This window comes from Mustela lutreola, chromosome 2 (assembly GCF_030435805.1).
Source record: "Mustela lutreola isolate mMusLut2 chromosome 2, mMusLut2.pri, whole genome shotgun sequence".
In the NCBI taxonomy this organism is placed as follows: Eukaryota; Metazoa; Chordata; class Mammalia; order Carnivora; family Mustelidae; genus Mustela; species Mustela lutreola.
The window spans coordinates 16,971,632-16,998,100 of NC_081291.1; the positions used below are offsets into that span (position 1 = coordinate 16,971,632).

General features: G+C 42.7%; 1 protein-coding gene across 1 annotated transcript; it reads right to left on the bottom strand.

Moving 5' to 3' along the window:
- Positions 1 to 921: 921 nt before the first annotated feature.
- On the bottom strand, positions 922 to 25,439 carry LOC131825768 (putative serine protease 46). Its single transcript, XM_059165171.1, has 5 exons — positions 25,300 to 25,439; positions 22,510 to 22,687; positions 22,069 to 22,328; positions 20,841 to 21,004; positions 922 to 1,345 (listed from the first exon to the last, which is right to left on the bottom strand). The coding sequence occupies exons 1-5, from the start codon at positions 25,379 to 25,381 to the stop codon at positions 1,091 to 1,093; spliced, it is 939 nt and encodes a 312-aa protein (XP_059021154.1). The 5' UTR covers positions 25,382 to 25,439; the 3' UTR covers positions 922 to 1,090.
- Between the last annotated feature and the right edge of the window lie 1,030 nt (positions 25,440 to 26,469).

Sequence of the window (26,469 nt, forward strand, 5' to 3'; positions counted from 1 at the left end):
TCCATGACATAGATAGGTCATCTAATAAGTAGTGTGGGGAAATCCTATGAGCAACTTTGGTTCAAAGCTGTAGGGAAGTTCTAGGTGAACGTGAAATCAAGTTAGGACACTCTATCTTTTGCCGGGACCTGCTGGTTGGGCATTCAGCACTCCAGTTGGGCATTTAGCATTCAAGAGACACTCAGGTTGGGCATTCAGCACTCCAGTCTCTGCAGAGACAACAAATCATACCCGCGACACTTGTGGCACCCGAAGGACAAGGGCTCTGAACCCAAGGCCCACCAGCTCTGAGCTGCCCCCAGGCAATCTCCACTCTGGAGGCAGGGCTCTGGCTCCCTTGGGCCAGCCTGGCCTTGACCTCCAGAGTCTGATGGAGGTTGCTGAGGCAGCTTGGGAGCTCCGGGTGCCGTCACCTCCTATGATTCATCCCGGCAAGCACTCCGCCTCAGCCCCCTTTTCTCCCCCTCACCCCAACATCCACCTCTGCCAGGGAGAGAAGAGGAACTGGTTGGGTTCTGGAGACCCTTAGGGGGATCTGAGTGCTTGGGAGAGGCTCACAGATTCTGGAACCAAGTCCATAAATCTAAGTCGGGTCACGGAGTTTCTTGGGATGATGACAGATTCTCTTTGGAAGGCCTGAGGGGACTGCTGGTCAGAGACCCAGAGGAGGACCATGGGGACTGGGGTTGCTGGGGTGCTGAGATGATTAAATAGGGAGTAGGGCCCGCAGAGTCCCACCTGGTATTTGGCAGAAGAGGAAACTGCTTCCCAGAATTGGGGGGCGGGAAACATGGCAAGCAGTGGCACAGAGAAGCCCTTCAGGGGAAGGCTCCCCTTGAGACAACAGACAAGCCTCTCAGGGCTGGGGAGGCTCTGAAGGGTTCTGGCCCCGGTCAAGAAGAAAGAGGACTTCCATGGCGTAAAACTCAAGAGCATCTTCATTGAACAACTTAAAAACCAGTGGCTCTGGGACCCTTCCCCATGGACTCTCTGTCCTATTGTCACGTGCTCCCTGGGTCTGCATGGCTCCTGAGGGCAGAACTCGGGAGGAAGAAGGGGCCTCTGGGAGTGCCTGCCCCAGAGACACCGCTCACAGGAGCCACAGGGAGCCCAAGGACACCAGTAGAATGTAGTCCGTGAGGGCGACTGGGCTCAGGAAGGCAGGGCCAGCCCTGTTCGTGAACATCATGTCGGTGATCTGCTTCTTGATCCAGTAGGTGAAGTCGGAGGTGCTGGTGTAGATGCTCAGGAGGCGGGGCTGGTGGCAGCTCGGACTCCAGCTCACCACGCCCATCTGAATCCAGGTGTTGTTCATCTGGCAAACCAGGGAGCTGCCAGAATTATCCTGTGGAGCGGAGGAGGGGAGGCATTAAGGAGGCATCGTGAGGACCTCACTGCAGGTGCTGTGGAAATTCACACCTTCTTGAACCAGATCCTGAGTGCGAGCTGCCTTGGGCTTGTGTCATCCCTGCTAATGAGGCATGGCTAGGAACCTGCTCTGTGACACGGGAGCTCTGCCCTGGGGCCCCAGCTCAGGGTCACACTGGCCTTCCTCTTCATTCTCCTGCTAACTCTTGATCAGAACCTCCACCCAACACCCGTCCCCATCTCTGTGCTCCCTTAAATTCTGGTGGGCCTCCAAGGTGCCACCCTTGACTACCTTACCTTCTTTCCACACTCCTGCTTGCAGAGTGACTATTTGAAATGCAAACCAGCCCCCTCTTTTTGTGTAAAACAAGTGGAAGCATAAGAATAATGTTAATAACAACAAGCATCAAAAACTCATAGCTGTTATGTCTGCTGAGAGCAGGTTTATGATTTTTTAAAAACTTCCTCTATGCTCTTCTGTATTGAAAAGTTTTATAAATCAGAAAACGGTCTGTCTCTATACATTTATATACATATATATATTTAATGTGACTCAAACCAAGATTTAAAGAACATCTTCTAATGAAGAATGCACGAGACACTTAAGGGAAAAAAATAATAAAACTATACCTAAGAATTAAAAGAAGACTGACAAGCAGGTAAAGATATATTTTGGTTCTTAGGTGAGACGGCTGAAAACATAAAAATACCAATGCTCAACGTTTGGCTTTCTGCAGTATACAAGGCCAGATGCCCTACCTGACCTTGCTGTAGATAATTAAATATGAGTGATGTTAAAAATTTCTCATTTTAGGGCGCCTGGGTGGCTCAGTGGGTTAAGCCACTGCCTTCGGTTCAGGTCATGATCTCAGGGTCCTGGGATAGAGTCCCACATGGGGCTCTTTGCTCAGCAGGGAGCCTGCTTCCCTCTCTCTCTCTCTCTGCCTGCCTGTCTGTCTACTTGTGATCTCTGTCAAATAAATAAATAAAGCCTTTTAAAAAAATTTCTCATTTTAAATGCACAGATGAGCTGGCAAGAAAATAAAGACTCCTCAGAGTCCAAAACCCAAGGGAGGGCTAAAACCCAGAGAGGTCAGCAAAGCCCACATGGCTTTGGTCCCAAGGCTATTTGCCAAACCCGGTGAAACTGAGCTTCCATTTCCACAGTGTTCCTCACTGGTGCCGGAGATAAAAGACAAAACCCAGGGCCTGTGCAAGGAGGGGAGCCCAAGGCAAAAACCTCCTGCAAAAAGCTACACCTCCAAAAAAGGACCATGCCCTCTGAGGACAGAGAAACTAGGAATACCTGCCCCTCATGTGAATTTGCAATTTGAATTCACACTATGTGTGTGATTCCAAAAACCCAACCAAGGATGTCGTTCAAAGTGGTCCTGGGTTCGTCATGTGCCCAGAGAATTCTCACAGAGGACACCCTAAGGAACATTTCCTCACTCTTTAAAGCATCATCCCATACATGGGGAAGTGGAGATACCATGAGCAAGTGCCAGCAGCAGGAAAAAAAAAAAAAAGAGCATAATTAAAGACTTCTTGGCTTGAGACTCAGGGATTATCATCCAGGGAAGGTTCAGTGTTTCTGGAAATGCAGCACTATTTCATAGGCTTGGGAGGGAGGCTGTGGGTGTTGGCTGTGTTATTCTCTATTCTCTATATATGTTCTATAAATATGCTTTTGTCTCTTCAATAGAAAGCAAAAAATTATTTTAAAAGATAACAGTGTCAATCCTCCTTACATCAATCTCTAAAGTTCACACAATTCCAAATAAAATGTCAGATGGATTTTTTTTCCAAGACCTTGATGATCTGATTCTAAAATTGATATTGAAGGGTATGAGTCCATGGATTCTATGACAGGTCTGAGAAAGAAGAGCAAATGGGAGAGTCAAGCTGGGGGCAGATTTGACCCACCAGAGTTAGATGTATTTCGAATCTGTAATTACAGAAACTGTGGTACTGGCATAAAAATAGGAAAACAGACAAGTCATGCATTGGAGAGCCAACCCAATGCCAGCACGTGAGAAGATGTAGCACGTGCTCCAGAAAGCTCTGGGAAAGGAGATCTCTGTGGTAATGGTGGGAAACTGATGAAGAAAAATGAAGTTGGATCCTACCTAACAAAACTCTAGAGGAATTAAAACTCTCAACGTGAAAAGTTAAAGGCTCATTATAAACATGTAAGCCATGACTTTACCTTGAGATGAAGCCCATGTTTTAAAATAAGATTCAAAGACCACAAATTGCAAAGGGGAGATGTGTTGGGCTTAATTACATCAAAATTATGACTATTCAGTGAAGGACACTGAATCTCATTGAAGATAGATGATTAATTAAGATAGGGCATTTACTCTGTTTAAAACCAGGGAGAGGTCAATATTTAATATATTGTAAGGACACCCTGAATGTTAACAAGCAGAGAAAGAGAATTGAGAGACTGGGGAAGCTGGCAGAGTAGGAGAATCCTGGGCTCACCTCACCCCATGGATAAACCTAGATATCACCCACATCAGAGAAAATAAACCAGAAAATGACCCAAAGACTGGCAGAACAAACTCACCACAGCTAAATATAGAGAAGAAGCCACATTGAAGAGGGTAGGAAGGGTCAGACCCAGTCAGGAGCCAAACTGACCTGTAAGACTGTCTGTGAGAGGGGGGGATGCCACAGGTGGAGGGAGGAGAGAGGAGTCCCTCAGGCACAGGGGATTCCCTCTGTGAAGACAAATGTCCATATCATTTGGCTTTGAAAACCAGAGGGACCTAACTTTGTGAGTTCTTACAATCCTGGAACTTTAAAAAATCAGTGGCTCAGCTCTGAGAGAGCCAGAGGGTCATAGGAAGTTGAGCCCCTGCTCTTAAAGAGATAGCATAACAAACAGCCATGGAGATACAACACAGAAGCAGCAATTTAAAAAACACCTAGCATATATGAGAAGGAGATCTATTTACTAATCTCAGAGTGTGTGCTGGAGAGGAAGGGGTTTGGGGGAGACTTCTCCAGGAAGAAAAGATCCAGCAGGTGCATTTCTCACCCCCACCCTTCCAGCCTAGATACATGGATGGACACTGGCAGGAATCAGCCCCTTGGGAATCCTCCCCATCTAGTTTGCTAAGAGTGCATCCACATCCCACTCCTCCATCTGAGCTGGCCTCAGCGGAGTTTTCCCAGGCAGCTGAAGATCATCTTCCTGCAGTGGGCCAGCACAGACCTTGGTGGCACTGTGCAACCTGGACCACATTCTCCTGCAGTCTCACCCCTTCCAACACACCCTTGGCAGGAGACCATCCAAAGCAGTGCCACAAGCTTGGCAGAGTGCAACCAGGCCAACAGGGTCCAGCACCACTCCAAATTGACTAGCTCTGGGGAGAGGGGAAGATAACCACACATACCAGTCCAGCTGTAGCCCCCAGCAGTGGCTGGGGGCAGACATCAGGACTGACTACAGGCCCCACCCACCAGTGAAAGTTTTCAGGGGACAACACCTAAAAAGAGCATCCTACAGTTCAATGCTACTACAGTTCTTGCAAATACCTGGTCTGACTCAACTCAAGCCCATGGCAGCCCCAGACTGACCCAGTAACAATATAGGTACCAAATCCTACCCATAGCAGGTGAAGAGAGCCACTGCGGATGACTGGACTGGAGGCAAACATGGCTCAATCACAATAGTAGGGTGCACACAACACACATAGGAGATACTCCTGAAGTGCCAAGTTCTGGTGAACCGGGAACATTGTACTGAGGGCACTACAAAACATCTTCTTCAGAAATCTCCTATTTGCAATAGCAGGAAGTGTAGCTGACTTTCCTAACACTTAGAAACAGAGAGTTAGACAAAATGAGACAGAGGAATATGTCCCAAGCAAAAGAACAGGACAAAAATCACAGCAAGAGACCTAAACAAAATGGAGATAATATATTTAAAGTAATGGTCATAATAAAGCACCTGGGTGACTCAGTTGGTTGAGCACCAACTCTCGATTTCAGCTCCAGTCATGATCTCACGGTAATGGGTTTGAGACTGTGTCAGTCTCTGTGCTCAACAGGGCAGTAGGGAGTCCATTGGAGATTCTTTCCCTCTGCCTCACTCTTCCTGCCCCCCCCCACCCCACTCCATTCATGTGCTCACTCTCGCTCTCTCTCTCTCTCAATAAATAAATAAATCTTTAAAAAATAATAATAAAGGAATGGTCATAAAGATACTCACTGGATTTGAGAAAAGAGTGGAAGACCCCAGTGAGTCCCTCAGCAAAGAGATAGAAGAGATAGAAAACATAAAAAATAACCAGAGATAAAGAAGTCAATAACTGAAATGAAAAATACACTGGATGGAATTTATAGTATATTAGAGGAAGCAGAAAAATAGGTCAGTGGCCTGGAGGACAGAAAAATAAAAAGCAACTAAGCTGAACAGGAGAGAGAAAAATAATAATAATAATAAAATAGATTAAGGGAACTCAGTAACATCATTAAGTGTAATAACATTCACATTATAAGGATCCAAGAAGGAGAAGAGAAAAAAGGAAGGACAGAAAATATATTTAAAAAAATAATAGCTGAAAACCTCCCTAATCTGGGGAAGGAAACAAAGATCCACATCTAGGAGGCATGAAGAGCTCCTAATAAGATCAACTCAAGGAGGTCCACACCAAGACACATAGTAATTAAAATGGCAAAAGGTAGTGAAAAAAAGAAAATGTTAAAAGCAGCAACAGAGAAGAAAACAGTTATACACAAAGGAAACCCCATAAAGCTATTAGCTGATTTTTCAGCAGAAACCTTGAAGACCTATATATTGATATATTCAGAGTGCTGAAAGGAAAAAAAAAACTACAACCAATAATATTCTATCCAGTAAGTCTACCACTCAGAATAAAAGGAGAGATAAAGAGCTTCCCAAACAAACAAAAGTTAAGAAATTCATGGCCACTAAACCTGCTCTACAAGAAATATTAAAGGTGACATTTTGGTGGAAAGGAAAAACCATAAGCAGGAGTAAGAATAGTAGGAAGCACAAAAGCAGTAAAATAACTATATCTTTAAAATTAATCCAAGGACTCACAAAATAAAAAGATGTAAAGTTTGACACCATGTATCTAAAACATTCGGTAGGGGAGAGAGGAGTAAAGAATGGGTCCAAACTTAAGTGACCACCAACTTAATAGATACTGCTATATGCAGAAGATGTTACATACAAATCTGAAGGTAACCACAAATAAAAAGTTGATGGTAAATATGCAAAAAAAAAGAGAAAGGAATCCAAGTGTACCACTAAAGAAAGCCAGCAAATTGTGAGACAGCAAGAGAAGAAAAAAACAGAACTACAGAAACAACCATAAAACAAGTAACAAAATGGCAGCGAGTACATAACTCTCAATAATGACTCTGAATGTAAATGAAGTAAATGCTCCAATCAAAAGACATACAGTGAAGAAACAGACAAAAAAGCAAGAATCAGGGGCACCTGGGTGGCTCAGTGTGTTAAAGCCTCTGCCTTTGGCTCAGGTCATGACTGAGCCCTGCGTTGGGCTCTCTGCTCAGCAGGGAACCTGCTTCCTCCCCTCTCTCTCTGCCTGCCTCTCTGCCTACTTGTGATCTCTGTCAAATAAATAAATAAAATCTTTGAATTTTTTTTTTAAAAAAAGCAAGAATCATCTATATGCTGCCTACGGAAGACTACTTTCAGATTTAAAGACACGTGCAGATTGAAAGTGAGGGGATGGAGAAGCACTGATCATGCAAATAGAATTGAAAAGGAAGCTGGAGTAGAGAGAGGGTTAAGGGAGACTCCAGAGTGTCCACCCCAGTCTCCAGATCCCTGACAGTTTGGAAGTGGGGACCCCATTCCCAGGAGACCAAAAGAGAGCAAAGTGGTAGGCTTGGCAAGATTTAAATCAAATCAATTTAAATCTAGACTTCTAATCTGACAGTGCATGTAATAACTAAAAGTGACTGCCCAAAGTGATGTTTAAGGAAGGAAGAAGCTTTGACATAAGGCACATTGGATTGAGGAGGTGGACAGAGATTTGAAAGAATAAAACCATTTAGTGTGGATTCTCTAACAGATTGAGACTGCTCAACAAACAAATACAGGAGGGAATGAGTATCACAATGTCATTGATGCAAGTGAAAATACACATACAGCAACACTATGCATTTTTCAAAGATACAGGCATCTTTAAAGATATGTAATAAACAGATTTAAGTAGGTGCCTTTGCAGAAGAGAATACGGATGATGAAGGGGAAAATCAAGACAGGGATAATCCAGCTAATGATGATAACATGAGGAGCCTTACCTGAGAGAGAAGATTAACTGGACTCCAAGGGCCCAGAGACAAAGAGAACTCAGAGACAATAGTGTGGAGAAAGAAAGATCTCAAATGTGGACATTTTTCTTACCACAGTTAAATAAAACCAGAGCCCATAACAAAATGTGAACTACCCTAACAAAGGAAAATAAATTAACTTTCAAAAATGTTAAAGTAAAAACAGAATTAAAATCTATGATTATTATGTAGAGCGATAAGAAAACCACATGTGGCCACGCCCATGGCATATGGGCCTGAATTTCACATTGAGGAGTCTTGGTCTAAATAGTTTCCTCAAACAAGAGAGAATGAAAATAATTTATTCATTATTGCTCTCAGTTATGTATTAGCTCACATTCAGCTCAAGACACTTGAAAAGGAATTAATAAAGACAAAAAAGGGATAATCTGTGCAGTAGAAAGCAGAAAATCATCACCTTGAGAAATAAAATCAATAGGTTGTTCTTAAAAAAAACAACAGAATAGATAAGCACCTTGTAAATCTTGCCAAGAAGAACAGAAAGGGAAGGAAAATGCAAATACTTCATGGTGTGAGTAGAAAAGAGGCAAGAACCGCATCCTGGGAAAATACACTTCTTCAGAATCTGAAGAATGTTTGTAACCTCCTCTTTGTGGATTGAAGTTCTGGATGAAATGAGTAATTTTTAAGAAAATGCAAATCACATAAGTCCAATAACCACGGGCAAAACAACTTAAAATTGTGCCCACAACCTACCCCTCAAAGGAAAACAGGCCCACGTGGTTTCATAGGCAACTTCTATCCAGCATTCAAGGAGCAAATCTTTTATGTTGTTTCAAATGTTCCAGAACATGCACTAACATTTTTCAAGTGAAGCCTTGTCTCGATTCTTTACAAATCTTTTATGTTGTTTCAAATGTTCCAGAACGTGGGCTAACATTTTTCAAGTGAAACCTCGTCTCGATTCTTTATCTTGATACAGGAGGTGACCTCCTCAGCATGCCTTAAAAAGGAGCCCAGCCTCACTGGAGGAAGAAAACAAAATGCAAAGGCCAGGTGGGTCATGATGCATGGATGGCTGTCCCAGGACATTTCCTTCCCAGGTCAGTACCTTTCCTGGGCCTTGCACCCACATGGCCCTGTGTCTGGCCCAGAGCCCAGCATGGGCTGTCTGTTGGATGAATAAACAAATTAAACATGTTCTTAAAAAAGGATATTATAAATCTGAATCTGACAGATGAGTGAAGCAAGAGGACACGGTGAGCAGGGAAAGACATCCTGGCGAGCAAGGCAGACAAGAGGAGTCTGCTCTCGGGGCTGACTCAGCAATTTGATCAGAGTGAGAAGTCATCTTGAGAGCTGCAGAAAATATGTCTTATGAAGCAAGGCATTCAGTCTTGGAATAAAATGCTAGAGCAGATCAGGAAGGAACCTCTCTTTCCCTGATAGATGATATGCCACATTAACATCGTGTTTCGTGATGAAGTGTGGGGAGAACATCTGTGAATGCCAGCGACAAGATAAGGCCCAGCTACAAATTCCAGGTTGTTTGGGGGAGACATGCCCAAGGGAATGAAAAAACCAAACATCGTGAAAACCAAAGAGGTAAAATCATTACTAATTACAGCTCCTGGGATTGTAGGCCTGCGTAGCCCTAGAGAGTCAACTAAAAATTCTTGGAAATAACAAAAGAGTTCAGCTCACTCTTTTCAACAAGATATTTTCAACAAGAGGATGAGTCTGGGAGAAGGAAATAAAGAAAGTGAAAATGAAGGTAGGTCTTGTCCTACTGAAGAAGAAGCTGTAGACGCTGATGGACTCTATTTTGTTAATTCAAGGCTAAATATGTGTGTGGGAAATATAAAGTGACCAGTAGCAGCATGAAATTGAAACATGACAACTTCTAAACTATTACAGCAGAAAAGTAGAGAGGAAAAAAAAATCAACCTAAAACATAAGGAGGGGGAACAAAAAGAAACATTCTTCTTGGTAAATGAATTAAAGGTTATGCTCCCAGATACGCTGACAAAAACAGCATCCAGCTCTATGCCATATTACAAGAGACACACTCAGGGCGCCTGGGTCGCTCAGTCATTAAGCATCTGCCTTCAGCTCAGGTCATGATCCCAGGGTCTTGGGATCGAGCCCCATGTCGGACTCCCTGCTCGTTGGATAGCCTGCTCCTCCCTCTGCCTCTGCCTCTCCTCGTGCTCTCTTGCTCACTTGCTCTTGCTCTATCTCAAATAGATAAAATCTTTCAAAAGGAGAGAGAGAGAGAAATACGCTCAAAACAAAATGGCGCCGTATCTCCTGGAAGACAGAGCCATGGAATATAGTTCTTGCACTGCAGTAGACAAGAAAAATCAGAAATCTACCCATTGGAAAGGAGTTCAAGTGATCACTGCAGATGATTTGTCTCTGGACCTGCGAAATTAAAGAGAATCAACTAGGTCCAGAAAGAATGCTTGTTACATACGCACACGCACACGTGCGCATGCACAAACCAAATATATAATTCAAGCAGAAAATACAATGAAAGAAAACATACTGCTCACAAGAGATATAAATCATGTAGGCATATTCTTAAGCAGAAGCATGCAGTAACTATGTGGAGGAAACCATAAATTCCTTACTCTAGACAGAAAGAAATCAAACAAAATAGTCTATTTTCCTTAAGTTAATCTATTAATTTCCACCAAAATCGCCAAAGTTATTTTCTTTTTGACATTCTACTGAGATTGTTCAGTTGGAATGAACATGGGAGAACAGCCAGGCAAATTCTTTAAAAGGAAAATGATGAAGGAGGACTTGTCTGACCACATACCAAAAAAAAAAAGGGAATTAAAAAGCTACAATAATTTAAGAAGAGTGGAGTTGGCAGAGGAGTGAGACTGCAAGATTCAGAGACAGACCAAAATAAAATGGGAATGCAGAATATAATAAAGGGGGCATTTCTTTTTTTTTTTTTTAAGATTTTATTTTTAAGTAGGCTCTATACCCAGTATGGGGCTCAAACTCACAACCCCAAGATCAAGAGGCACATGCTCCACTGACTGAGCCAGCCAGGCAGCTCCTAAAGGGGCCATTTCTAATTCATTGCCAAAAAAAAAATAAGTATTCAATAAAAGATTATATTTGGAGGAAAGGCTATGTTTGGAGGAAAATAATACATCCCTTCTATCAAACTTCCTGATGAATTGAAATTAAAATATTTAAAGAAAAGAATTAAGAACATGTATGAGTGAATAATTTTATAATCTTAGAGTGGGAAAGGTACTTCTAGGCACAGCACAAAAACCACTATCATCAAGGGAAATAATGATAAATCAAATTTTTAAATAACTCTTTGGAAAAAAAGTCCACACCAAAAAAAGGCAAATGATGGACAAATAGGGTAAAATATTGTAAAGCATTTTATAAAGGGTTAAAACTTCCAGCTCCCAAAGCTTTAAATAACTTTTTTATTTTGAAGTAGTTTGAGACTCACAAAGAAGTTACAAGTATATATTTATCCAGATTTACTAATTGTTAATATTTTACCATATTTGTTTTATATACTCTCTCTCCGTGTATGTATGTGTGTTTATATAAAAAGTACACATATTAATAAAACATTTTAAATTATGTTGAAAAAGACATGATATTCCTTCACCAATAATAAGTACAGCATATAATACTCAGAGTTTTTACAAATCAATAAAAACAAAAGTAGTTTAATAGAAAATCAGGAGCAAAGGACCAAGAAAAGTGTTAATGGTCCACTGAACAACTCAAGCATCTTAGTCTGGACACCTTCTGTTCTTTTACAATCTATTTAGAAGTTGAGCTCTTTTTCCTGACCCTGGGTAAGTGCTTGGGCAGAACCAGAAGGCCTTGCTCACTGTGATTAATGTAATCATAGTCGCTGTGATGACACAGTCACATAAACATACTTCAATTCAGAAATCAGAATATCCATTCCCACACAACAGTCACGATGCCACACTTAACTGAAGGTAAAACTTCTCCCCACTGCTATCTAGGGCTTTTGGCAAGCAGGAGGCCTGGGAAGGAGGAAGCCAGGTCTACTTTCCCCATTCCTTCCCTTCAGCAATCCTTCCAACCCCATCTTGCTAACCAGTTTTCTAAACCTTCCAAGGTTAAAGCAGGAGAGTGAGGAGGCAAGGGAACCCGCTCATCCCCCAGGCACTTCCTGCTCTCTGAATCTTGGGGAGATTGATACCTGACTACTGCTGAGTGGGCCAGCACCTTATTCTGAGTGGTCTTGTTGAAACCCCTCCCAGGAGATCTTACTGTGGGACAGGCACCCTCCTCCACCCCCATCCCTTAGAGGGGGAGGAGTAAGTGCACAGGAGCAGCTCTTTCCTGGGAAATTCTCCTCATAAAATCACCTCCCACTTTACCATCTTGATCCTTTGATACACACACACACACTGTGGAACATCAGTCACACAACTACCTTTGAATCCGGATACACAGTATATTTTGATGACTTCATTGAAACTTCCTACTTAATAGCCTGTTGCACAGGCAATTAAAATTGCCTGATTTCATGAAATTAAAGCAGATATAAAAGTTTTAGTCCACAAGAGAAACAAAAGTTAAAATAAGGGACGCCTGTGTGGCTCAGTTGGTTTAGCAGCTGCCTTCGGCTCAGGTCATGATCCCAGTGTCCTGGGATTGAGTCCCACATCGGGCTCCTTGTTCAGCAGGGAGCCTGCTTCTCCCTCTGCCTCTGCCTGCCATTCTGTCTGCCTGTGCTCACCCCCCCCCCCCGATAAATACATAAAATATTTAAAAAAAAATTAAAATAAAAATAATGCCTAATTCTGGTGATGACATAGAGAAAATACTGTTGGTGTTGATATAAATCAAATATTTGAGAAAGCTAATTTGTCAATATTTTTAAAAATTTTAAATGTGCATACAACTGATCTTGTAATTACACTTTTAAAAATTTACTTAGAGAAATATTTGAACAAATGTGCAAAGATCTATGAATAAAGATTTTTACTCTGGCATGGTAGAAAAATACTGAAATGAGTTAATAAGTCTATCAATAGGAGAATGATTATATAGATTATGCCATATGAGAGAATTGTTGTTCAGTATTTAGGAAGAAAGGACTGTATTTATATAGACAGTCTGAGATAGCTCGAGATCTATTTCAAGTAAAAGAAACAATTTGGAGAATAAAATTATAATACAGTCTTTCATTAAAGATTAAAAACTAGGAAGAGACCCTAAAACTTTTTTAGAGGTTCATATATGAATAGAAAGAAAGTGTTAAGGTTAGAAACTAAGCAACTTAGAGGGGAAATTTCTAGGTAGTTTGATTATAGGAGAGTTTCGTTTCCCAATTTTTTCATTTATGTACCACCTTTTGAAGGAAATGCATGCATTTCCTTTCAAATCATACTATATATATTTTTAAAATAAGGTAGCCATAAAGGAATCACAATAATACAAAATTTAAGAGATGAAACCACATTTAATTAAAAGATGATTTCATGGTTTTAAGTACTTCAAACACAAAACTAAATCTTTTTGCTCAAGAAGATAGGAAAAAAAAAATTCAAGCCCAAGGGAAGAAGGACAAAAATTAAGAGAAATAGAAAACAGTGAGATAAATATTAAAAACTTAACTACATACCAGGCAACTAGGCAAGTTGCAACATATTTCATGTAATTGGTATTGCTGTATGTATTACCCCATGTATAACCACATGATGACTTGGTCAGAAATCATTAATGAAACAAACAAGCACATGTGTATTTGGGGATGGAAAAAAAACACTTCTAAATAAGTCATGGGTCAAAATAAAATAAGAATGGAAATTATAGAAAATACTTGAAAGTGGATAACAGTAAAAATGCTACATATTAAAATATGTGGCATTAAGCTAAAGCAGTATTTAGAGGGAAATTTGTAGCCTTAAATACTTTTTTTTTTTTTTAAGATTTTATGTATTTATTTGACAGAGATCACAAGTAGGCAGAGCAGCAGGCGGGAGGAGGGGGGAAGCAGGCTCCTTGCTGAGCAGAGAGACTCATCCCATGACCCTGGGATTATGACCTGAGTCAAAGGCAGGGGCTTTAACCCACTGAGCAACCCAGGCGCCCTGCCTTAAACACCTTTATTAGAAAAGAAAAAAGCTCAAAAATACATTAGAGGTCTTCTTTATCCACTCATTTATTGGTGGGACCTTGGGCTGCTTCCATATTTTGGCTGTTGTAAATAATGCAATCTGTGTAGGGATGCATTAATCTTTCCAAATTAGTGTTTTTGTTTTCTTCAGGTAGATACCCAGCAGTGGAATTATTGAATCATAGAGTGGTTCTACTCTTTAACTTTATGAGGAAATTCCACACTGTTTTCCACAGTGGCAGCACCGGTTTGCATTCCCACCAACAGTGCAAGAGGGTCCCCCCTTTCTCCACATCCTCATGGATGCTTGTTGTTTCTTGTGTTGTTAATTTTAGCCATTCTGACAGGCATGAGGTGATATTTCATTGTGGTTTTGATTTGTATTACTCTGATGATGAGCGATGAGCATCTTTTCATGGGTCTGTTGGCCATCTGTAGGTCTTCTTTGGAAGAAATGTCTTTTCAGGCCCTCTACTCATTTTCATCAGATTTTTGGGTTTTTTGTTGGTTTGGGGTATTTTTTTATGTTGATGGTTTCTTACATATCTTGGATAATTAACCCACTATAGGAAATATCATTTGCAAATACCTTCTCCCATTCCGTAGGTTGCCTTTTCATTCTGTTGATGCTTTCCTTTCCTGTGCAAAAGTTTTTAGTTTGGTGTAGTCCCAATTGTATTGTTTTTGTTTTGTTGGCCTTGCCTGAGGAGACAGATTCAAAAACATAATGCTAAGACTGATATGCAAGAGTTTATTGCCTGTGTTCTTTTAGGAGTTTTATGGTTTGGGAGTCTTACATTTAGAACTTTAATCCATCTTGAGTTTCTTTTTGTGTATGGTGTAAGAAAAGGGTCGAGTTTCACTTATTTGCGTGTAGCTGTTTGGTTTTCCCAACACTACTTATTAATGAGACAATCTTTTCCTCATTGTCTATTCTTGCCTCCTTTGCCATAGATTAATTAACCATGTAATCATGGGTTTGTTTGGGGGCTCTCTATTCTGTTCCACTGATCTGTGCCCATTTTTGTGCCAGTACCATACTGTTTTGATTACTCTAGTTTGTGGTATAGCTTGCAATCTGGGACTGTGATACCTCCAGCTTTGTTCTTCTTTCTCAAGTTTGTTTTGTCTATTCTGGGTCTTTAGTGGCTTTATACAAATTTTAGGATTTTTTTTTTTCTAGTTCTGTCAAAATTCCTGTTGGTATTAAGACAGGGATTGAACTGAATCTGTAGATTCAGTTGGGTAGTATGGACATTTTAATGATTAATTCTTCCAAACCATGAACATGGTATATTTTCCCATTTATTTGGGTTGTCTTCAATTTCTTTCATCAATGTCTTATAATTTTCAGAGTACAAGTCTTTCACCTCGTTGGTTAAATCTATTCCTAGGCATTTTATTCTTTTTGATGCAATCATAAATGGAGTTGTTTTCTTAATATCTTTCTGTTACTTCATTATTAGTGTATAGAAATGTAACAGATTTCTATATATTCATTTTGTATCCTGCAACTTTACTGAATTCCTTTATTCTGTTAGTTTTTTGATGGAGTCTGTAGGGTTTTCTATATATAGTATATCATTTGCAAATAGAAACAGTTTTACTTCTTCTTTACTAATTTGGATGCCTTTTATTCCTTTTGTTTGTCTGATTGCAGTGACTAAAACTTCAATACTATGTTGAGTAAAAGTGGCAAGAGTGAACATCCTTGCCTAGTTCCTGACCTTAGAGAAAAAGCTTTCAGTTTTTCGTCATGAGTATTTTGTGCTGGCGGATTGTCATATATGGCTTCTATCATGTTGTATCTTGCCTCAATACACTTTTTGCTGAGAGTTTTTACTATGAATCGATGTTGAATTTTGCCAAATGCTTTTTCTACATCTAATGAAATGATCATATGATTTTTATCCTTTGGTTAATGTGTTGTATCATGTTGATTGATTTGCAGATATTGAACCATCTTTGCATCCTGGAAAAAATCCCACTTGATCTGGTGAATGATTCTTTTAATGTATTGTTGAATTCAGTTTGTTAATATTCTGTTGAGGATTTTTGCTTCGATGTTCATTAGGGACATTGCTCTATAATTTTCTTTTTGTGTACTGTCTTTGTCTGGTTTTAGTATCAGGGTAGTGCTGGCCTCACGGAATAAATTTGGAGCCATTCTTTCCTCTTCAATTTTTTGGAATAGTTTGAGAAGAACAGGTATTAAATCTTCTTTAAATGTTTGGTAGAGGGGCGCCTGAGTGGCTCAGTGGGTTAAGCCTCTGCCTTTCGTTTAGGTCATGATCTCAGGGTCCTGGGATTGAGCCCCACATCAGGCTCTCTGCTCAGCGGGGAACCTACTTCCCCCCCTCTCTCTCTGCCTGCCTCTCTGCCTACTTGTGATCTCTCTGTGTCAAATAAATAAAATAAAAGATTCCAACCTCTTTTTTAAAAAAATAAAAAATAAATGTTTGGTAGAATTCGCCTGTGAAGTCATCTTGTCCTGGACTTTTTTGAGGGGGAGTTTTTTTTATTACTGATTCATTTTTCATTACTAGCGATCAAATTTTGATTTCTTCCTCATTAATTCTTGGAAAATTATATGTTTCTAGGAATTTATCTATTTCTTCTAGGTTGTCCAATTTTTTAGTGTATTATTTTTCACAGTCATCTCTTATAATTCTTTATATTTCTGTGATGTTAGTTGAACTTCTCTTTCATTTCTAATTTCATTGTTTATTTGAGCCCTCTCTCATTTCCTTGATGAGCCTGCTAAAGGTTTATCGATTTTATCTTTTCAAAGAACCAGCTCCTAATTTGAGTGATCTTTTCTATTGCTTTTTAAGTCTCTATTTTATTTATATCACTCCAATATTTATTATTTCCTTCTACTAACTTTGGGATTTGTTCTTTCTCTTGTTCCTTCAGATGTAAGTTTAGATTGTCTGACATTTTGTTTCTCAAGGTAGGCCTGTATATTACAAACTTCTTTTTAGTCAAAGCATTGTCAGTTTTGTTTTTTGCTTTGTTTTGTTTTGAAAAAACTAGTCATTACTTTCAATGTTACTTTATTGTTTATTATGGTCTCTATTTTTATTTATTAATGATTTTTTTTGTTATTTCCTTCCTCTACTAAATTTTAGCTACAACTCTTCTTTTTCTAGCTCCTTGTGGTGTAATGTTATTTATTTGAAAATTTTTTTTAATATAAGCACTTATAACATAAATTTCACTCTAAAATCTGCTTTGCTGCATCTCATAGGTTTTAGAATAGTGTTTTCTTTATCTTTTCTTTTGAGACTTATTTTGACTTGCCATCTTATTTGACCCATTGCTTGTGCAGTAGTGTGTTATTTAATATTTATGTATTAAATATTTAATATTTACATTTTAAACTTTCCAATTTTGTTTTATTGTTGATATTGTTGGAAAATATCTTTGGTATGATTTCAGTCTTAAATCTATAATATTTATCTTATATTTTGATCAGAGTATACTTCTTTTTCTTTTTTTTTAATTTTTAATTTATTTGACAGACAGAGATCACAAGTAGGCAGAGAGGCAGGCAGAGAGAGGAAGAAGCAGGCTTCCTGCTGAGCAGAGAGCCCAATGCGGGGCTCGATCCCAGGACCCTGGGATCATGACCTGAGCTGAAAGCAGAGGCTTTAACCCACTGAGCCACCCAGGTGCCCCTATTCTTCTCTTTCTTATATTTTGATCAGAGTATTCCTTCTTATATTTTGATCAGAGTATTCTTCTATGTATTCTTGTGGAAAATATGTATTTTTCTTGGATGGAATATATTCTATACATCTCTTAGGACCATGTATTTTGAAATATGCTTCAAGTAAAAAATGTTCTTGTTGAAAAAAAAATAGTAACTTTAACTGAGGGTACTCATTTAAAATAAAGCATATCGGGGGCACCTTGGTGGTTCAGTGGGTTAAACCTCTGCCTTTGGGCTCAGGTCATGATCTCAGGGTCCTGGGACTGAGCCCGGCATGAGGCTTTCTGCTCAGCAGGGAGCCTGCTTCCCCCCATCTTTCTGCCTGCCTCTCTGCCTACCTTTGATATCTCTCTGTCAAATAAATAAATACATAAATAAAATCTTTAAAAAAATAAAGCGTATCAGTGGGGAGGTGGGGGCATGGGTGAAATAGGTGATGGGGAGTAAGAGTCCACTTACCATGATGAGCACTGCATAATGATGCATAGATTTGCTGAATCACTATATTGTACACCTAAAACTAATGTAACACTGTACGTTAACTATATTGGAATTAAAATTAAAAACAACAAATATTTTTAAAGAGGAACTGATTTTGCCTCATCTCAAAAATTTTGGTCCATTGCATTTCCATTCTCATTTGTCTCAAGTTATTTTTTTAATTTCCTCTTTGATTTCTTCATTGACCCATTGCTTATTTGGGAGTGTGTAGTTTAGCTTCCACATTTCCATTTTTTTCCAGGGTTTTAATTTTTTTTTTTTTTTGTAATTGATTTCTAGTTTCATACTGTTGTGGTCAGAAAGATGCTTGATAGGATTTCAATCTTCTTAAATTCACCGAAACTTGTTTTGGGAGCCTAACATGTGATCTATCCTGGAGAATGATCTATGCTGGAGAACGTGCACTTGTGCACTTGAAAAGAATGTGTATTCTGCAGTTTTTGGATGGGATGTTTTATATATATGTATGTATAATATATACATTATATACACACCACATATATATACACATACACATACATATATATTATATATATAAAACATTCAGCAGCATATATACTATATTAAAGTCCATCTGACCTAGTGGGTTGTTTCCTTGCTAAATTACCCCAAAATTGTTGTACTACTGTTAATTTCTTCTTTTACATCTGTTAATACTTGCTTTACGTATTTAGATATTCCTAAATCGGGTGCATAGATATTTACAATTGTTATATCCTCTTGTTAGGTTCATTCCTTTATCATTACGCAATCCCCTTCTTTATTACATTAGGGTTTTTTTTAAAATTTCTTTTGTCTGATATAAGCATTGCTACCCCAGGTTTTTTTTCCTTTTTGCTTCAATTTGCATGGAATATCTTTTTCCATCCCTTCACTTTCAGGTTGCATGTATCTTTAGTTCTGAAGGGAGTCTCTTATAGGCAGCATATAAATGGGTCTTGCTTTTTTTTTTTTAAATCCATTCAGTTAAATGGAGCACATTTAGCCCATTTACATTTAAAGTAATTACTGATAGCTATATACTTACTGCAGTTTTGTTAATTGTTATCTGGTTGTTTTTATAGTTCTTCTCTGTTCCTTTCTTCCTCTCTCGTTCTCTTCTCTTGAGATTTGACGACTTTCTTTGGTGTTATGCTTAGATTCCTTTCTCTTTGTGTGTTTGGGGGGGTATTTATTAGAGGTTTTTGACTTGTGTTTACCATTGAGGTTCATAACATCTTATCTATATAACAATCTATTTTAAGTTAACATCAGTTAAGTTTGAACATATTCTCAACACTACATTTTTATACCCCCATCACCTCCACATTTTGTGTATATGATGTCCTTTTTTTTTTTTTTTTTAAATTTGCAATGGGTGCCATTGGGACAAATGCAAGTCCACATGAGGAAATAAATAAAAAGAATTCTCTCTCAATCTTACACCATTCACAAAATGAATGCCTATGGATTTAAGATGTCAATGTGAACACCAAAATTTCCAAACTTTTAAGAAAAAAATAATACGGGAAAATGTCTTTATGACCTCAGGAAAAGGAAAGATTTCTTAAATAAGATGCAGAAAGCATAAACCAGAAAGGAAAACATGGATCTACATTTGATACAATAAAACCTAAACTTGGGGTACCTGGGTGGCTCAGGGGGTTCAGCCTCTGCCTTCGGCTTGGGTCATGATCTCAGGGTCCTGGGATTGAGCCCCACATCGGGCTCTCTGCTCAGTGGGGAGCCTGCTTCCTCCCCTCACCTGTCTGCCTGCCTCTCTGCCTACTTGTGATCTCTCTCTCTGTCAAATGAATAAATAAAATCTTTAAAAAAAAAAAAAAAAAAAAAACCTAAACTGCTCTTCAGCAACAGATGTTGGGAGCATAATGAAAAACTGGGACAAGATACCTGAAATATATATAATGAAGACAGAACCAGTATCCAAAATACAAAAATATAATAAAAAGAAAAAGGTAAACAATAGAAAATGTGCAAAGTAGCTGAAATAGTGATTCATAGAAGAAGAATCACGAATGGAGAACGAGCACGGGAAAAGATGTATAACTGTACTAGTAACTGGGGACATGCCCACAGCAACCACAATGGTGTACTATCACTCTGTTTCTCACTTAACAGAATGGAAAACGTGTTATAGTCTGCCAGTACCAAAAATGTTGGCAACAATAGGGAAGAGCAGAATTCTCAAACGCTGCTCTAAGAATACGGATTCGTGCAATCACTTTGGAAAACAATTCGGCAAGAACTATTGAAGATGACGGTATGCACAGCCTATGACCCACAAGTTCCCTGCGGGATACATCCCATCGAGAAATTTTGGAACGTGTAAATGGGGAGATGTGTGTGAGACTACCTAGCAGTGTGTGATATGAAAAGAACTGAAACCTGGGGCGCCTAGGTGGCTAGGTCGGTTGAGCATCTGACTTGATTTCGGCTCAAGTCATGATCTCAGGGTCATGCAATGGAGCCCTGTGTTGGGCTCCATGCTCAGCAGGGAATCTGCTTGAGATTCTCTCCCTCTGCCCATCCCCTGTTCCCTGTGCGTGCACGTGCTTGCTTTCTCCCTCACTCTCAAAAATAAATGAATACAATCTTTAAAAAAAATTTTTTTTGAAGACCTGAGATGCATTGCCAATTATTACCATTATTGGGGACAAAGGCAAAGATTATTTTCTGCCCTATTTTACAGACTTGGAAAATGAAGACCAAGGGAAGGAGATTTTCATAAGGTTATATAGTGCCCTGTGAAAAGGAAGACATGGCGCCTGAAAGCCCTCTCCCTTCCCTGGGCCACACACCCCGCACCTGACAAGAGTCCATGCCCCATTCTGAGCTGACACACAGTATGTCCTTCCCAATGAAGTCCTTCTTGTCCTTCAAGAAGAGGAACTGATACTGCTGATGGCAGCTTTCACTGCTTATGATCTTGACAGCCATCTCATGAAGACTGTAGGTGTTCTTTGGGGTTACTGAAGAGAGAGAGAGAGAGAGAAAGAGAGAGAGAGAGATTCTGCCTTGTCATCTCTGCAACCGTCGGGCACACCTACAACTTGAAGTTGCCCAGATTCACCAGGGTGCGAGGCAGGGCTGTTTCCTGGGATGGTAATTTGTGAAGGCCCCATCTCCATGCCTGACTTTTGCGGGGTGGGGAACACTAAACTCATTAAAAAGACTGAAGCAAAATTATCCCCGGGGGCTCAAAACAACACCCAGGCACTGAATGAGGACGAGGAGAGATTCCTGCAATAATTCAGGTTTCATGAGGGTGGAGGCTAAACTCTGACAAGCTCCAAGGCTACCTGGTAAGATGTCAAGACCCCAGAGCCCAAAGTGCACCACCCCCTGGAAGGCAGGATCCCACAAACACTCCTCGATTCTAGGACTCGAGGGTGGCTCCCACAGAGGCCAGATCTCCAGGAATTATTGGTGCCTGGTGGTAATGAGTATGCATGAATGCTGCCCAAAGCCTTAATGCTTCCTGAGACCATGGCCCATATACCACTTGCAGACAGAGAACCCCATTAATAGCCAAAGATCAATTCCCTGCCATGTTGCAAGTTGTGGGCTTGGCACTGGATTTAACTCCACTTTGGCAACAGAGGTTCATGAAGGTTATGTACGTCTTTTACGCAAGAGCCCTGTATGTATCTTCCTAGCAACAGAGGTCAGGGTAATGTGCAGTGTGTGTGAGTTCTCAGGAATGTGTGCTGATGGAGGGAACAAGTGAATAAAGGAATGAACAAAGAGAGGCGCCTGGGTGGCTCATTCCGTTGGGCATCCAACTCCTGATTTTGGCTCAGGTCATAATCTCGGGGATCGTGGGATCGAGCCCCAGATTAGGCTCCGGGATGGGCATGGAGCTTGCTTGGGATTTTCTCTCTCCTTCTGCCTCACCCACCCCAACCCCAGCCCCCACTCACTCTCTGTTTCAAGTAAATAGATAGATAGATAGATAGACTGATAAAATGAGCCCATGCTGGAGTTGTGTTCTGAAGAGTCCAGGGTCTTGGTCCCTCTGCCTGCCTTCACTCACCTTGAGTGCGTTTACGTCCCCACCCGATCACCCAGCACGAGGTTCCGACAGATGGCTTGAATCTGTTGTTGGGAAGGCAAACGGGCTGGATGAGGGGGGACCAGGAGATGTGGTCCTTGAGCTTCAGGAGAGCAATGTCCTGGGATATGAGGTTGCGGAAATCCTCATGAATCACAATGCCGGTGAGCAGGAGCTGAGTGCCGTTGCCTGGGAGGTGCTGGATTCCCATACTCACAGAGTACATTTTGGGGTCCTTGGATCTGCAGGGCCAGGGGTAGGAGGCAGGTAGCCAGCAGTGAGGCCAAAAGTGTTTGGAGAGACACAGACTGAGTAGAGCATAGCATCACCAGCCCCCTAGTCCCAGATCCCCAGATTTACCAGGGGGCTCCCCCTGGGGCCAGAAAGCAAAGCCCCTGGGACCCGCTGGCCACGCTGACTGACCTGTGCAGGCAGTGTGCAGCCGTGAGGACCCACTGGTGGTGGATGAGGGAGCCGCTGCAGATGTACGCTCCCAGAAACAGGATGCTCACGTGCCAAGGCCACTTGCCTACCTCCACCAGCTTCCCCTTCACCATCTTGCAGGCAGTGTTGGTATGACCACAGGTCTGTAACCAGGGATCTAGGGAAAATGGTAAAAGGGACTATACCAGCCCAAAGCAGATTCTCAAGTGGCCCTCCAACTGCTGAGCACAGCAGACCATCGAGGCAGAGAGCACCACATTCTAGCCACCTCACATACTGCCCTAAAAATGACACCCAAAGACCCAGAGGCAGCAAATGCCCAGCCAGAAAGGACTGGACAGTGATGCCACCTTGTACAACTCCAGGGCCCACCTTCACAGCCACGCCCCAAGAGGTGTGCTCTGTGTGACCATAGGTGGAAGTGAGTAGTGATGTCAGTCCCCCCGTTGCCCCTTCCTGTCCCCAACAGGGAGGAGTGGGAGGAGAAGGAGCTGCATGGAACTAGTTTGGAGACTGAGATCTTGAATTGGACCGTCTTGTACTGGGATTTAATAAGTGAACATCGTTGAGGACAGGAAAGGGAGAAATGCTACCGCAAAGGTTGGAGACCAAGAAGAAAGACAAATAAGGCTTTTTATGCATATAGCCTGCTGTCACGTTTGGGCTGGCCAACAAGCTGTTAACACACAATCACAGATCAGAGGCAAAGCTAGACATGTGTTTACAGCCGTCAGAAGCTGGTGTGGTTCCAGAAAGTCTGTTTCCCTCAGTGTGCCTGCCAAGCAGATCATCAGGGACTCAGAAGCAGTAACCAAGACTTGTCTTTGCCTAGGGAGGGCCCATGACGCTGGTGGAGGGGTCTATTAATAATCAGATAAGCCTAATAATCTATGGTGGTCCAAATACTTTAGCAGAAACATCTAGTGAGCCCTGCCTCATAGAAGTCCCCCCAAACCATTCAACCATGTCCCAGGGCAATGACATGTGGATGGCCGCTTCCCTTGCCACAGACTTCGATGGCTGGACACCTTTGCCCACAACAGGGCCTTCCACAGGGGTCCACAGGCACCCTCACGAGGCCCCACATCTCCACGGACTTTTGTCTTGCCTTGTTCTCTCACTGTTCCATTCCTGCTCGTGTCTCTGTCCAGTGGCTTGCTGTCCTATGTTCCATCTCCCCTCAGCAGCGAGCCACATGTCCAGCTCCTCTCATGTGGTATGGTAGGGTTCTGGCTACCTTGTTTCAGAGGACAGCCTGCCCAACGGGCACTGTCCCACTCCGGGAGGAAAGAAGAGTTCCAGAAGCCTGCCCTTTCCTTCCTCACAAAGCTGTGGGCCCTGCGGAGCCAGGGTTCTGTACAATGACCTTCAGCACCTAAAAAGCGACTGACCTAGGGGCAGGCGTGAGCTTCGCATGCGTTCCCCAGGCTCACATCCATAACAACACCTACTCCAACCTTCTGCCTCAAAACCTCACACAGGAATGGCAGGATTCTGCCTGGAGATGCCAAGCTCCCCCAGATCCGGGGCGAGCCATGATGGATTGGCAGATCACCCTCCCCAGAGGCCCAGTATCACTAACCCACACACAGGGGACACTTGGGGGCTCAAATGGACTCCACAGCAGACGACCTCTACCCCTTCTTAGAGCCCGGGAGTCACAGCACGCCCACTTACAAGCTGCACCTCGACATTGCGGCCCACGCTCAACTGTGGCAACAGGAAAATGTGTCTTGGCTCATTGACCTCTGTCTCTGTAAGGTCACACCCCCGTACCGCCCACTCCCACATCATCGTAGGCACCACAGTCAGCTCTGGGGGGGCAGAGCCCACCCTCCCTGCCCTAAAACATCCCTGATGTCCAGGGGCAGCCTCGAGTAGGACAATCTCTCACTCACTCACTCTACAAGGCACTGGTCTCAGAAGGGGAGGTGCGCAGTGAGGGAAAAAGAAAGGCGAGGTCCCTGAGTTGGGAACATGTCCCTACCCACGGACGCCACACCAGCATGTTTCCTGACAAGTGGCTGAGCGGTCAGCCGGCGGGTGACCTGAGCCAGGGCTGCCACGGCCAGATCCCACGCAGCAGCTGAGAGGACTTCTGTCACACGGCGCCCCAAATGTTTCACCCAGAAGAGTCTCCTGAAAACTGGTGTTGACTCTGGCTCCGCAAGTCGCATAAGTCCCCTGGGCCTCAGTTTCCTCTTGTGAAATGGGGGTACTGTAAAGCCCAGCTCACATGGTTGAGACCATGGGTCGGTAGCATGAAGCCGTCACTCACACCTCACACTGCCCTGGTTCTCTGAGATTGCGCCCCTCAAACAAGCTCATCTGGTCCAAGGCTGTTAGCTTGTTCCCGAATTTTTTTTTTTAAGATTTTATTTATTTGTGTGAGAGAGAGAGAGCAAGAGAGAGAGTGAGAAACAAGTGAGCACACAGGCAGGGGGAGCAGCAGGCAGAGGGAGAAGCAGGCTCCCCACTAAACTGGGACCCTGATGTGGGATTCCGTCCCAGGACCCTGAGATCATGACCTGAGCTGCATCAGCTCAACGGACTAAGCCACCCAGGCAACCCTGTTCCCCAGGTTCTAACAAGGCACTTCCCTCTAGTTGTGGCTACTCTGTGAACCAGAACTTCTGCAACACCCTCTGGGTCCCTAGGCTGGCACACCATGCAGGCTGGTAATGATGTGGCCATCAGGATATGGAGAAATTGAGGCATGAGGACAGCACCCCTCTCTCCCACCTCTCTCCCATGTCCTTAAAGCCTTACCTTCAAAATACAGGGTATTCCCATCTCTGGCAGAGGCAAGTGGAGTTGTGAAGTTCTGAAGATCTCCTGGCCCACACTCCATGGCCAGAAGGTGCCCAGCCTGCACTGGTCCCCAGTGGGATGTGGGGAGTGGGGGTGGGGCAGGGCATCTCCACTATGTGAGAATTCTAGAACTCATGGTTTGTTTATTCACGGTAGCGGGGAGTGGGCCTCTGCCACAGGGTCGGGGGCTCACCCAGCTGGGACAGAAGCAGGATCCTGAGGAGGAGAGAGTGTGGTCATGGTGAGGGCTGGCCTGTGTGATAATGGGATGCTGCCGCCAGGCCTCTCCCTGGAATGATGCGCCTAGTGCCTAGCCCTGAGCCTGTGACAGCAGCTGGTATCTGGCTCACGACGGTGCCTCCTGGGCTCAGCCTTGACCTTGATGGTGCTCCTGTGTGCCTAGTCCTGAGCCCACTACAGCACCTGTAGACCCCAGTGCCCAGTCCAGTCTCCATGAAACCCTTCTGAGAGCACCCTGCAGGTGTGGGAACTGAGGCACTGGAAGGAGATGATGGCTAGTTCCTACTGGGGGTACCTGAGCCGGAAGTTGAGGTTTCCTTTTTCCCACAACCTTGGCTCCTGGGTAGAGGGAGGCCAGGTGTTCCGGGCCTGGGAACGTGACTTTCAGAGAGGAAGAAGTTTGCAGGCCTGGGTCTTCATGAGCCAGAAGAAGAAATGCCTTCTTGGGGAGCCCTCCCCAGCACCTCACTGAGGTCCCCAAGAAGGCATTTCTTTTGCTGGCTCATGAAGACCCAGGCCTGCAAGCTTCTTCCTCTCTGAAAGTCATGTTCCCCCCAGGGACCCCATGTGCTTCACACTATCCATTAGGACAGCTCCCTCCTGCCCCTCCTCACCAGGGTTGCTGAGGATGCAGGGTAACCAGGTTGCTGGCACACTGCTAGGGTACGGACCGGGCCAGCACAGTGGGGAACTATGGGATCACTTAGTAAGGCAGAGTGTGTGCCTGTCCCACAACATGTACGCACCCTCCCACTTGCGTGCCCTGGACACGGTCAGGCACAGATGCACAGGAAGATTCTAAGGACGGTTCACACCAGTACTGCTGGTTAGAGCCCTAACTGAAAGCTAACCAAGGCAGGGGGGAGGCTCAGAATGCTTGCCAAGAGT

Excerpts from the sequence above, each read along its gene's own strand:
- LOC131825768 (XM_059165171.1), bottom strand. The coding sequence starts at position 25,381 with ATGGAGTGTGGGCCAGGAGATCTTCAGAACTTCACAACTCCACTTGCC. Across the intron at positions 22,688-25,299 it reads GAATACCCTGTATTTTGAAG|ATCCCTGGTTACAGACCTGT; the intron begins GTAAGGCTTTAA and ends CATTTTCCCTAG. Across the intron at positions 22,329-22,509 it reads GCTGCACACTGCCTGCACAG|ATCCAAGGACCCCAAAATGT; the intron begins GTCAGTCAGCGT and ends CTGGCCCTGCAG.